Source organism: Myxine glutinosa, chromosome 1 (genome assembly GCF_964187855.1).
Source record: "Myxine glutinosa chromosome 1, kmMyxGlut1.1, whole genome shotgun sequence".
Lineage (NCBI taxonomy): Eukaryota > Metazoa > Chordata > Myxini > Myxiniformes > Myxinidae > Myxine > Myxine glutinosa.
The window spans coordinates 66,214,563-66,228,508 of NC_136261.1; the positions used below are offsets into that span (position 1 = coordinate 66,214,563).

The window sequence follows — 13,946 nt, forward strand, 5'->3', positions numbered from 1 at the left end:
TATTTTACCTGACTTATGCTATTTTACCTGACTTCTGCTTTTACCTGACTTCTGCTTTTACCTGACTTCTGCTTTTATCTGACTTCTGCTTTTACCTGACTTCTGCTTTTACCTGACTTCTGCTTTTACCTGACTTCTGCTATTTTACCTGACATGCTTTTATCTGACTTGTGCTTTTTTCTGATTTCTGCTATTTTACCTGACTTATGCTTTTATCTGACTTGTGCTTTTATCTGATTTCTGCTATTTTACGTGACTTGTTCTTTTATCTGACTTGTGCTTTCATCTGACTTCTGCTATTTTACCTGACTTATGCTTTTATCTGACTTCTGCTATTTTACCTGACTTATGCTATTTTACCTGACTTCTGCTTTTACCTGACTTCTGCTTTTACCTGACTTCTGCTTTTATCTGACTTCTGCTTTTATCTGACTTGTGCTTTTATCTGACTTCTGCTATTTTACCTGACTTATGCTTTTATCTGACTTCTGCCTTTATCTGACTTCTGCTTTGATCTGACTTCTGCAATTTACCTGACTTCTGCAATTTAACTGTCTTGTACTTTTATCTGACTTGTGCTTTTATCTGACTTCTGCTATTTTACCTGACTTGTGCTTTTATCTGACTTGTGCTTTTATCTGACTTCTGCTATTTTACCTGACTTATGCTTTTATCTGACTTCTGCTTTTATCTGACTTCTGCAATTTACCGGACTTGTACTTTTATCTGACTCATTAGACTAGTCAAATTTCTGGGAAACGTGAATTCATGAGGCATTTTTGAGTAAAAGCAAGCAAACCACTTTTTCTGGGGTAGTTTTTCGTGCTGAATACGAATCTGTTGTTTGCCAAGCCCAAAAATGCGTAATTAGGTCACTAATCAAGGTCAAAGGTCAATGAGTGCAAAATTCAAAATTTTTGAAAAAATGTTTTATTTTACATCACCTATCTGTACATTTCAATTATTTTACAGTATTTTGTCTGGTAAGGTTACTACAGCTTTTCACAATTATGAAAGTAAAGGGAATTGTGAAGGGAAAAAATCAGATTTTTGTGAATATATCCGTAATGAAGCAACTTTTCGTTTTTTGACATACTGTTTTAATTCACTTGAATTGTTGCCTTAAATACCATCAGTGAAGTGGTTTACCTGAGTCCTATATAATAGCAAGATTGTTTTCTACACTAAATGTCAATATTTGACTAATTAGCCACTTAATTAAGGCTAACGGTCACAAGGCGCAAAGTGCACTTACATGGCACAAGGCGCAAAATGCACTTCATGGCAAACATGTTTGGAGTGCAGGCAGTTGATCATTATCACATGTATTCTTAATTAATCCTGAATCAATTGCAGTCTGTCAGACTGATTGGCTGGAAGGAGGAGCCATCCAGGGGAATGCCAATTAGCTTAACTGTGTAAGCTCTGACCCCCCCCCCCCCCCCTACTTTGGCCTGTTTCGACATGGTGTTTCACTGGCATTGCACTTGCAGGCCTCAGTGCAGAACTGTTTCCCCCACTTCCGACAAGAGCAACTATCAGAACTGCAACCTTTCTTGCAACCACACTGAGTAAGTTCTCGGCATCCCTTTGGAATTGACGGTAAAGTTGTAAGAACCGGTGACAACTTGTCATCAACGAGTTTCCATCCACAATCAGTCGGCGGTGGCAGATCTGTCATTGGATTACTGGCCTCTCTCCAAATGAAACTTTGGTAGTTTGCACGCTCTATGTGGAACTTTGCTGCATCACTAGATGGAGGTAGGGTCTCCGTTGCATGGCATTTGTTGAACAGTTTAATGCGGGCTTGATTACAGTTCTCAGATGGTTCCTTGTAGATATGGCAAATGAACTTTTCAGCATCTTCTGTGACCTTCTTTGATGGTGTCGGAAACTTGCCAAGATCTTGAAGCAGACTGTTGTGTTCAAGGAAGATATCCCATTCTGTTTTCTTTGAGTGTCCTGAGAAAAATGAAACCGTATCGCATCCTGTCAACGCATGAAATGCTGGTAAAGTCTCATAGACATGATCAGCAAGTCCAAGTTCCGACTTTATGTCATGCACAGGAACATACTTCCGTTTCTTAATTGTTCCTGCTCTCATCCAAAGTTTTACGCAAGACATTTTACTGAAGTTGGCAAGCAACAGCACCAACACATCTGTGTCACGCGCTGCGACCACAATGTTTGGTGCATCGGCATGAAGGCAGTGTACAATCATTCTGGTATCTGCTTCCTCGTGATTGCTTTGTAGCAAAGTAGTGTTCATTGCAGGATCTGAACTCTGGACTTCTGTTTCAGAAGCGAAACCTCCACCAACAACAACCACTTTTTCAGGGGGTGCCGCTGCCAGGAGTGCATTCGACAGGAACTGAGCAAGCTCTGTCTTGTTTTCAGTTGATGCGAGAAAGTCAGGCCATTTGTTGGCGAGTGGCACATCTCTATCTTCAATCAGGCGACGAACTGGCCTTGACTTCTTCGTACGTTTGACCCTAGTTCCAACTTTGATTGAAATGTCTCTATATCGATCGAAGGTAACATCAATTCGGCTGTAAGCCCGGCCTTGCCAGAAAATGAACTTTACAAATTCGTCTGCATAATCACCAAAGGTGTTCGCCGTGTTAGGTTTTCCAAGTGACATAACTGCAGCTTGCCCATCAATGATCAAACAGGAAGGCCCATAAAAGGCGATTTCTGAGGGGCATGATACACTCCTGATAAGAATGTCAAATAAAATAGCCTTAACACCCGTTCTAAGTTCGCCAGATGTATCAACAATGCTGATTGGCACCTTCATCAGTTCATGGTTAAGTATTCTAGCCAGTTCAACTGGTCTTCCAGCTCTGTACGCTGCAATTAGTCTCTGCAAAAAGTTTCTGTCTGCTTTTGTGGTTTCGATCTTTCCATTGGCTTTCTTGGTTCCTATTTCATAGAGTGAGGAAAACGTGGGAGCCTTCACCTTCGGAAGTCGATCTCGGAAATCAGTTGATTTTTCAACAAGTCTCACTTTGACAAAGTTTTCCACCTGCTGCTGCCCTAATGTTTTTGCGTTCAGCAGTGACTCTTCTATTTCAGAAGTTGCAACATCTTTTGTTGCGCAGTTAAGGAGGTTTGGTCGACTAGAAGATTCCTCAGCAAATACTTTGAATCGCAGAAGAGTTTGAAGTATGAGTTCTTCGTCGCAGTTGTCACGTTTAGTGCGGGATGAGTTGGCTTCATTATGGACGTAACCAGTGTCCACTCCAACATTCATCATTTCATACGTCTGCATTGAAATGCATGTCCTGTGGTTGTACGAGAGAGTCCATCTTGCCATGGCTGAATTTGTTTTGGTTATTCCGATGATTCCACCCCTCTTTTTCCCTACACCATTAAGCCATTCCAGGCTATGACTGCCAGACTATGACCATTCCAGCCACACTGCAGATAGTTCAAATACGTGCCCTTTCTCAGCAGAGTGACGCAGCTCTTGACACAACCATGATATCGCCATGTCTGCTGATTTGCTTTCAGTTTCCGCCCTTTTGACATCCCTAAATAATTTACTAAGACAGTTAACATGGTAACATGCCTCAGCTGAGATTAAATCATTCTCATTTGCAGTACGGACTAAGATGTTATGTACAAATTTAGCTTTTTCCGTAATTTCATTACTCATTTTGAAGGTTGTGACACGACTTGTCTTCTGCTTCTTGTCAAAGTTCTGGCAGAACATACACAATGTCCAGTTCATCTTAGTAGTACTACTGTGTAAAAACGGACATGCTTCAGCCGAAACACTCTTTCTTTCAGGATCTTTTTCGTTTTTCGATTGTTCCTTGGCTAGCTTAGCATTTATTTTCCCCTTGTGTGTGTATGCAGAGTAACATAGCTTATGCCATTTAAGTTTGGGGAGACTTTCTGGAGGCTCTGCAAAGAGAGTCGAAAGCCTGTCCACGGCTGATCGAAATTCATAGTGTCTAAGTTTGCATCGGAGCTCGGTCGCCTCTCTGATGGCAGCAATACCCTGGTTTGTCTGGTTGAAAATCGTATCTTTGACCTGGCTAGTTCCCTGACAAATGATACAAAGTTCAAACGACACATCCTCACGCTGTCGCTTGAGGCTGGCAATAGGTTCCATGGTTGGCCTGAGGGGAGAAACAGAAACCAAACTAAGCACCAGGCACGCATGTTCTGACCATGAAAACTACAACGTTGTATGATATACTGCAACAGCCCTTAAATGATCGAATAAGCGCAGGCAGTGTTGGCCCGGGTTTTAATCTTATTCTCAAAGACACAAAGTAAAGCTTCTTCAAGACAAAACATCTAACCGATATCACTAATTCATTAGTGGTAGATGCATTAGGCACTCATCGTCAATGCCCATGCCCTGCCTGTCTTTTTGCTACTGTTAGGTAAATGTACATGTATGTAGGCCTGCCTATGATGTGAGATGTCAAGCATACATTACACATTTGTATGTACATGTATCTCACCAAAGAAGAATGCATTCCTTTACTTTCATTTGATTTTATATTTCATTTTTTAACAATCTTAAAAAGACCCTTACCTGTACTCCTGAAATGTTTAATGCCTGATGCCTAGGGTACGAACTAGATGGCTTATGCTAGGCTATTAGATTCATTCTTCATCATTAAGGGTCTATTGAAGAACACCCTGCTCTGTCTGAATGGAAATGATTTGACAAACATGGCAAATGCATTGGGGTCAGAAAGATGAAGCCACTTTCACTGTTGAGTGAAAGGGATGGTTTCAAGTGCAAGTAACTGTTACGTCATTGCAAGACTTTCGCACTCATTGACCTTTGACCTATGTTGTTTACCGGTGACATTTAGATTCTGTCTTTATAAAATCTATCTCTAGACCATCAATAGGAGCATAAAAACTCTGCCCCATTGTGCATTTAGAGGTTAAACTGCAAGCAAATTACGCAAAAACTAATTGTCGCCCCTTACAGAGATAAAGGCAAATGAGCATAGATGTGTCCTCACGTTTTCCTTTAAAAATAAGATTTTGAAAAGCTTTAGCAACCTTACTAGACAAAATATTGTAAAATAATTGAAATGTACAGATAGGGGATGTAAAATAAAGCATTTTTTCAAAAATTTTGAATTTTGCACTCATTGACCTTTGACCTTGATTAGTGACCTAATTACGCATTTTTGGGCTTGGCAAACAACAGATTCATATTCAGCATGAAAAACTACCCCAGAAAAAGTGGTTTGCTTGCTTTTACTCAAAAATGCCTCAATCATTCTATAAAGGCACATTTTCAGATTTTTTGACTAGGCTACATGCTTTTATCTGACTTCTGCTTTATCTGACTTCTGCTTTTATCTGACTTCTGCTTTTATCTGACTTCTGCTATTTTACCTGACTTATGCTTTTATCTGACTTCTGCTTTTATCTGACTTCTGCTTTTATCTGACTTCTGCTTTTATCTGACTTCTGCTATTTTACCTGACTTCTGCTTTTATCTGACTTCTGCTTTATCTGACTTCTGCTATTTTACCTGACTTCTGCTTTTATCTGACTTCTGCTTTTATCTGACTTCTGCTTTTATCTGACTTCTGCTTTTATCTGACTTCTGCTATTTTACCTGACTTCTGCTTTTACCTGACTTATGCTTTTACCTGACTTATGATTTTATCTGACTTCTGCTTTTATCTGACTTCTGCTATTTTACCTTTCTATGCTTTTATCTGACTTGTGCTTTATCTGACTCCTGCTATTTTACCTGACTAATGCTTTTATCTGACTAATGCTTTTATCTGACTTCTGCTTTTATCTGACTTCTGCTTTTATCTGACTTCTGCTTTTATCTGACTTCTGCTATTTTACCTGACTTCTGCTATTTTACCTGACTTATGCTTTTACCTGACTTATGCTTTTATCTGACTTATGCTTTTATCTGACTTCTGCTTTTATCTGACTTCTGCTATTTTACCTGACTTATGCTTTTATCTGACTTGTGCTTTTATCTGACTTCTGCTATTTTACCTGACTTATGCTTTTATCTGACTTGTGCTTTTATCTGACTTCTGCTATTTTACCTGACTTATGCTTTTATCTGACTTATGCTTTTATCTGACTTCTGCTATTTTACCTGACTAATGCTTTTATCTGACTTCTGCTTTTATCCGACTTCTGCTATTTTACCTGACTGATGCTTTTATCTGACTTCTGCTTTATCTGACTTCTGCTATTTTATCTGAATATGCTTTTGTCTGACTTCTGCTTTTATCTGACTTCTGCTATTTTACCTGACTTCTGCTTTATCTGACTTCTGCTATTTCACCTGACTAATGCTTTTATCTGACTTCTGCTTTTATCTGACTTCTGCTTTTATCTGACTTCTGCTATTTTACCTGACTTATGCTTTTATCTGACTTATGCTTTTATCTGACTTTTGCTATTTTACCAGACTCATGCTTTTATCTGACTTCTGCTATTTTACCTGACTTATGCTTTTATCTGACTTCTGTTTTTATCTGACTTCTGCTATTTTATCTGACTTCTGCTTTTATCTGACTTCTGCTTTTATCTGACTTCTGCTTTTAACTGACTTCTGCTTTTATCTGACTTCTGCTTTTATCTGACTTCTGCTATTTTATCTGACTTCTGCTATTTTATCTGACTTCTGCTATTTTATCTGACATCTGCTTTTATCTGACTTCTGCTTTTATCTGACTTCTGCTATTTTACCTGACTGATGCTTTTATCTGACTTCTGCTATTTTATCTGACTTCTGCTATTTTATCTGACTTCTGCTATTTTATCTGACTTCTGCTATTTTATCTGACTTCTGCTATTTTATCTGACTTCTGCTGTTTTATCTGACTTCTGCTATTTTATCTGACTTCTGCTTTTATCTGTCTTCTGCTTTTATCTGACTTCTGCTATTTTACCTGACTTCTGCTTTATCTGACTTCTGCTATTTCACCTGACTAATGCTTTTATCTGACTTCTGCTTTTATCTGACTTCTGCTTTTATCTGACTTCTGCTATTTTACCTGACTTATGCTTTTATCTGACTTATGCTTTTATCTGACTTTTGCTATTTTACCAGACTCATGCTTTTATCTGACTTCTGCTATTTTACCTGACTTATGCTTTTATCTGACTTCTGTTTTTATCTGACTTCTGCTATTTTATCTGACTTCTGCTTTTATCTGACTTCTGCTTTTAACTGACTTCTGCTTTTATCTGACTTCTGCTTTTATCTGACTTCTGCTATTTTATCTGACTTCTGCTATTTTATCTGACTTCTGCTATTTTATCTGACATCTGCTTTTATCTGACTTCTGCTTTTATCTGACTTCTGCTATTTTACCTGACTTATGCTTTTATCTGACTTCTGCTATTTTATCTGACTTCTGCTATTTTATCTGACTTCTGCTATTTTATCTAACTTCTGCTATTTTATCTGACTTCTGCTATTTTATCTGACTTCTGCTATTTTAACTGACTTCTGCTGTTTTATCTGACTTCTGCTATTTTATCTGACTTCTGCTTTTATCTGTCTTCTGCTTTTATCTGACTTCTGCTATTTTACCTGACTTATGCTTTTATCTGACTTCTGCTTTATCTGACTTCTGCTTTTATCTGACTTCTGCTTTTATCTGACTCCTGCTATTTTACCTGACTTCTGCTTTTATCTGACTTCTGCTTTTATCTGACTCCTGCTATTTTACCTGACTTCTGCTTTTATCTGACTTCTGCTATTTTACCTGACTTGTGCTTTTATCTGACTTCTGCTTTATCTGACTTATGCTATTTTATCTGAATATGCTTTAATTGACTTCTGCTTTTATCTGACTTCTGCTATTTTACCTGACTTCTGCTTTTATCTGACTTCTGCTTTATCTGACTTCTGCTTTTATCTGATTTCTGCTTTTTTCTGACTTCTGCTATTTTATCTGACTTCTGCTATTTTATCTGACTTCTGCTATTTTATCTGACTTCTGCTATTTTATCTGACTTCTGCTATTTTATCTGACTTCTGCTATTTTATCTGACTTCTGCTTTTATCTGACTTCTGCTATTTTAACTGACTTTTTTTTTCTTTTTCTTTTTTTTCTTTTTTTGTATACTGAATCGAGGCTTGTGAAAGAGCTAACATTTACTTCACAAACAAATCAACCAGACAAACAAAATATATAAAAATAGGGAGCGGAAAACAAGATGGGGAGAGAAGGGGAAGCACACAAACACAACATTTGAGAGCAGGGAGATGTGTGGAAGGGAGAGGGCTTGGGGGGAGGAAGCGTGGGAAGGGGGGGGGGGGGAGGGAGAAGTATAAAACACAAGGACACCAAGGACTTCCAGGACAGAAGTTGGTATTTCAAAAAAGTGGAATTGGGGTGAAATTAGCGGGGGTAGAAAAGATCAACGTTTTGGATGGGGGAAGATAAGAGATGGTGATGAACAGCTGTCTTAAAGACCTGGAGGGTGGAGTGGGATTGAAGAGAGTGAGGGAGTTTGTTCCAGAGGCGGGAGAAAAGAGGAATGAAGGAGTGAAGGTGAGCAGAGAGTCTTGATTTTGGCAGTTTGACCATAAGAGGGTTGCAGGCAGATCTTGTGCGACCTGTAGGAATATTTGCGGGACAGAGCCCAGAGAGAGCTGGGGGGGGGGGCAAGGCCAGAGAGGAGTCGGTAGAAGACGGAAAGACCACCAACCTGGCTGCGGTGAGTGAGTGAGAGGCCCTTGGAGTTAGCTTCATCGCGGGAGATTCCAATGATTCTGAATGCTTTGGTTTCAACAGCGTGAAGACGAGCTAGGTGTGAGGCAGGAGCACCAGCCCAGAGGGGAGAGCAGTATTCCATTGAGCTGCGGATGAAAGCCTTGTATGTGGTGAGGAGCTCAGGTGTGCCAAGGAAGGACTTCGCACGATGGAGGATGCCCAGTCGGCGACTGGCTTTGGAGGCCAGATTTGAAATGTGGTTTTCCCAGGAAAGATCATGGCAGATAGTGAGACCCAAAAGCTTGAGTGACAGAACTTCTTGGAGAGGATTATTCAGAAAGTGGATGGGAGGGTTGTCCAGTCGGTCTTTTCGGAGAGACATCGTAAGAGTGTGAGATTTGTCAGGATTGAAAGACATGTTCCACTTGTTTGCCCAGTCTGTGTTTGCCCAGTTCCACTTCTGCTTTTATCTGACTTCTGCTTTTATCTGACTTCTGCTATTTTATCTGACTTCTGCTTTTATCTAACCTCCGCTTTTATCTGACTTCTGCTATTTTACCTGACCTCTGCTTTTATCTGACTTCTGCTTTTATCTGACTTCTGCTTTTATCTGACTTCTGCTTTTATCTGACTTTTGCTTTTATCTGACTTCTGCTATTTTACCTGACTTCTGCTTTTATCTGACTTCTGCTATTTTACCTGACTTATGCTTTTATCTGACTTCTGCTATTTTATCTGACTTCTGCTATTTTATCTGACTTCTGCTATTTTATCTGACTTCTGCTATTTTATCTGACTTCTGCTATTTTATCTGACTTCTGCTATTTTATCTGACTTCTGCTTTTATCTGACTTCTGCTGTTTTATCTGACTTCTGCTATTTTATCTGACTTCTGCTTTTATCTGACTTCTGCTTTTATCTGACTTTTGCTATTTTACCTGACTTATGCTATTTTATCTGACTTCTGCTTTTATCTGACTTCTGCTTTTATCTGACTTCTGCTATTTTACCTGACTTCTGCTTTTATCTGACTTCTGCTTTTATCCGACTTATGCTTTTATCTGACTTCTGCTTTATCTGACTTCTGCTTTTATCTGACTTCTGCTTTTATCTGACTTCTGCTATTTTATCTGAATATGCTTTTATCTGACTTCTGCTTTTATCTGACTTTTGCTATTTTACCTGACTTCTGCTTTTATCTGACTTCTGCTTTTTCTGACTTCTGCTTTTATCTGACTTCTGCTTTTATCTGACTTCTGCTTTTATCTGACTTCTGCTTTTATCTGACTCTGCTTTGTCTGACTTCTGCTTTTATCTGACTTCTGCTTTTATCTGACTCCTGCTATTTTATCTGACTTCTGCTTTTACCTGACTTCTGCTTTATCTAACTTCTGCTTTTATCTGACTTCTGCTTTTATCTGACTTCTGCTTTTATCTGACTTCTGCTATTTTACCTGACTTCTGCTTTTATCTGACTTCTGCTATTTTACCTGACTTCTGCTTTTATCTGACTTCTGCTATTTTATCTGACTTCTGCTTTTATCTGACTTGTGCTTTCATCTGACTTGTGCTTTTAACTGACCTCTGCTTTTATCTGACTTCTGCTACTTCCTGTGTCTTGAATAGTTTCTTATTTTTTCTTTCTTTATTTACTTTTTATTTTATTTTGCTTTATCCTTATCTTTTTCTAACCTTCCTTTAGCTGCCCTATAGTGGCTTTATGCCTTGTTTGGGGCGATTTCCATGAAAAAAAAACAACTAAAACTAGAGCGTCACTCGGCAGAGCACATGCCTCTGCCAGGCTGAACAGTTTTCTGTTTTGTATCGCACTGATTGGCCAGATCTGGATTGGGACCTGAACCAAAATCTAATCGCCTTGTTCTTGTCACCTAACCAACTCGTCCACAAAATTTAGTCATCATTCGTCCATAACTTTTTTAAATATCATGTTATTTATCACTTTTCGCCCGATCTCTCAATGGTGAAGAATCACTTAAAAATTAGGATCTTCTCCAAAATCTAATCATTTCGTCCTTGTCACATATGCTACATCTCTGCCAAATTTCATTGGAATCCGTCCACAACGTTTTGAGATACCCTGTTCACAAACAGACAGACAGACAAAGAAACAGACAGACAGGGGTGAAAACATAATGTCCATCCACCTTTGGTGGCAGAGGTAAAAAAAAAAAAACGGACAAAAGTATATGTTGATTACTTTTTTTTTAAACGAATAATAATAAATAAATAAATTCTGTGTGCAGGAAGATGCATCGGATGAATTGATCTACGCGGAAATCGACTACAAGATGACGAACGAGTTCAATGCGTCGAATGAGACATCGTTTTGTGCTTAGGCGATCCTTTGTTTTCGATTCTACTTGTAAAATGTGAAAATTCCTCCTTTTTTTTTTACTGTAATTAGCAGACTTTGCATTTTAAAATCAATATAGAACATATGTGGATGTGCATGCAAAGGCATATTAAAGAATTTGTAAACAATCGCTATTAATCAGGAAAAAAAACAATGGTCTATTGTAAAAAAAACTGTCTTGTAAAAAGAACAATGGTTCACCAAGTTTTATGTTTTTGGGATTTTGTGCAATCATGTGTGGTCATATTTATGGGCAGAATGGTCCGTCTTTTAACATCTTTTGATGGAGTCCTTTTATTGAACTTTGATCGATCTAAACTGTTTAGCTCATAACTCTCTGCTTGGCCTACAAGTTTACAACTGCAGACATTTGGCTGTTCTAAGAGTAGTTGTGAGGAGATTTGAAAGGCATGATGGACTCAAATGATCATTTTATCCCTTATTATTCTTTTATTTACTTTTCTGAGTTTGCCAAGGCATCATTTAAGATCTAATCATGATTAGTATATTTATCGGAATAAGACTCCAATTGAAAGATTTGGAGCCTTGTGGGCTGACTGTATGTTAACTTTTGAAAGCATCATCCTGCAGTAACATGAATCATTTTCTCATGTTTACCAATTGGCCATTTGTTTGAGGTATATACAACCAAATGTAACTTATTTTTTATGCACAGGTATTTATGTTTCAAAAAGGATAATGTATGTTTAATCTAATGATTATTCCACTGCATAGTTTACTGCTAACCTTTCACGGTTCATCAGCACATTGTCTCTGTACGTTTCAGTCACTGTTAGTCCGATCATATCAATATCTTCAGTAATGTTATAACCATTTGTAACAAATATAATTCTTTAAATACCATTCGTCATCAAGGGTTTTATTTTCAGAAATATTATATATATATAAACTCAACATCAAAAGAAACGTATCAAATCTTTAGAAGGACACTCATTGAAATCGTCCACGCAAAAATGATAAATATTTGAACACAGGTAAAGTTCAGCTATCTTTACTAAACACACGTCAACAAACAAGAGGTTGCCTCAATCACAAAAAGCAAAAAGCATGAACATCACAAGGGGTGGTGCAACAAAAGTCACAGCACTGCAACACAAAGGCACGCACCTGAATACAGTCAAAACAAAATGACACAGGGATGGACACAACACGCCCAACAGTCAAGGACAGAATGACAGCAGTCCTCAATATCGTGTGTGTCCTCCCTGAGCTGTGATGCAGGCTGTACACCTCCGATGCATGCTCTGTACCAGGCGTCTGATGCGGTCCTGGGGAAGTCTGTCCCACTCCTCCTGCAAGACTTGAATGAGCATTTGCCCATTGACAGCCGTTAATCTCCTCGATGCAGGATGTCGACCAAGCTCATCCCATAAATGCTCAATCGGATTGAGGTCAGGGGAATAAGGCATCCAAGAAATCACTTCAACACCCTGTTCCTGGAGGGAAGTTGGTGGTCAGGCGAGCAGCATGGGGTCGAGCATTGTCCTGCTGGAAAACTGCGATGTCAGGATGAGCATGGAGAAATGGCAGCAGATGAGGTCTCAAAACTTCATTGACATAACGCTGACTTGTGAGATTGCCTTCGATGACGACCAGAGGTGTCCTGAAACGGGTGGAAATGCCGGCCCATACCATCACACTGGGTCCTCCCCAACGATTGATCTGGCGAATACAGCACGATGCATACGTTTCCCCACCTCTGCGCCATACCCGTTGACGCCCATCAGCAGCATGGAGGCAAAATCTGAACTCATCACTGAACAAGACTGCACTCTACTGTTGCTGTGTCCAGCGGCGATGCTGCAGACACCATCTTAGTCTGTTCCGCAGATGCACTGCATTCAACACTGGACCTCTGCAAGGACGTCTTGCCACCAAGCCCCGACTTCTCAAGCGCCTCCGCACAGTAGAGACACTGATGCGGTTGCTGTGGCCACCTTTTGTCACTGCAACTGTTTGGGTCGCAGGGCAGAAACGATCACGAAGATGCTGCAGCACAATCCAGCGGTCTTGGTTTGGGGTGGTTACCCATGGTCTTCTTCTTCGTGGACAGTTCCAGTTTCACCATAATGCCTGGCTAGGTTGGAAATTGCAGGCTGTGAGCAACCAAGACGTTGGGCAATTGTTCGCTGGCTTACACCAGCCTCAAGCATCCCAATTGCCCTTCAACGTTGTTCAGATTTCAGGCGTGGCATCTGAATTTTATTGTTGTTTTCCCTGTCAAAAGCCTCTAGAATGACTATAGACAGCAGTAAATGAATGTCTAACCATGAGAACTGAAGGATTTCATTATGAGGGTCATTATTTAAAGGGAAAGATCCCTATACAGAACCACTCAAGCATGCCATTGTTGATCAACCAGGTGATTGAAGTGAAGTTCCCGTTACATAATCAGCCATTACAATTGAAGAAACGTGTTTGTAAAGCTGCACATTTCAAAAAATGAAAGTGATAAGTTTCTTTTGATGTTCAGTATATATGTATATTTGATGTTCAGTATACAAATATTTGTCACTCCTGGGGTGGTGATTATTTTGTTTGATGATGGTAAACAATAAACTGTGAAGTTTACTGCGGCAACTCTTATTGTTATCATTGTCATTATTATTGTCCCCTGCCCCTTCGACAAGGTCGGAGACAGGACATTGAAATGAGCTCCTTCTGACCGACTGATCATCTATCCATGTACATTTGTGTACGCGATACTTAAAATACCGTATAACATTTAGCCTTAATATTGCAGATATCTATTCCTCATGACATGATCTCAACATGATTAGATCACGGCTGTGATTGGCTGAATTATGTTACCATGGCAACCATCCCAGTAACTTGGCTTGTGCACGCGATATTTCAGAAAATGT

The 13,946-nt window shown here is 39.4% G+C and overlaps 1 protein-coding gene across 2 annotated transcripts in view; it reads left to right on the forward strand.

Moving 5' to 3' along the window:
* LOC137424764 (uncharacterized) overlaps positions 1–13,663 on the forward strand; it is a 65,826-nt gene extending 52,163 nt beyond the window's left edge. For both annotated transcript variants that reach the window (XM_068112558.2, XM_078772712.1), the window contains one exon: positions 10,952–13,663. In XM_068112558.2, the coding sequence (XP_067968659.2) occupies positions 10,952–11,044 (93 nt within the window). In that variant the 3' untranslated portion in view covers positions 11,045–13,663. The remainder of the gene's footprint in view (positions 1–10,951) is intronic.
* Positions 13,664–13,946: the final 283 nt, after the last annotated feature.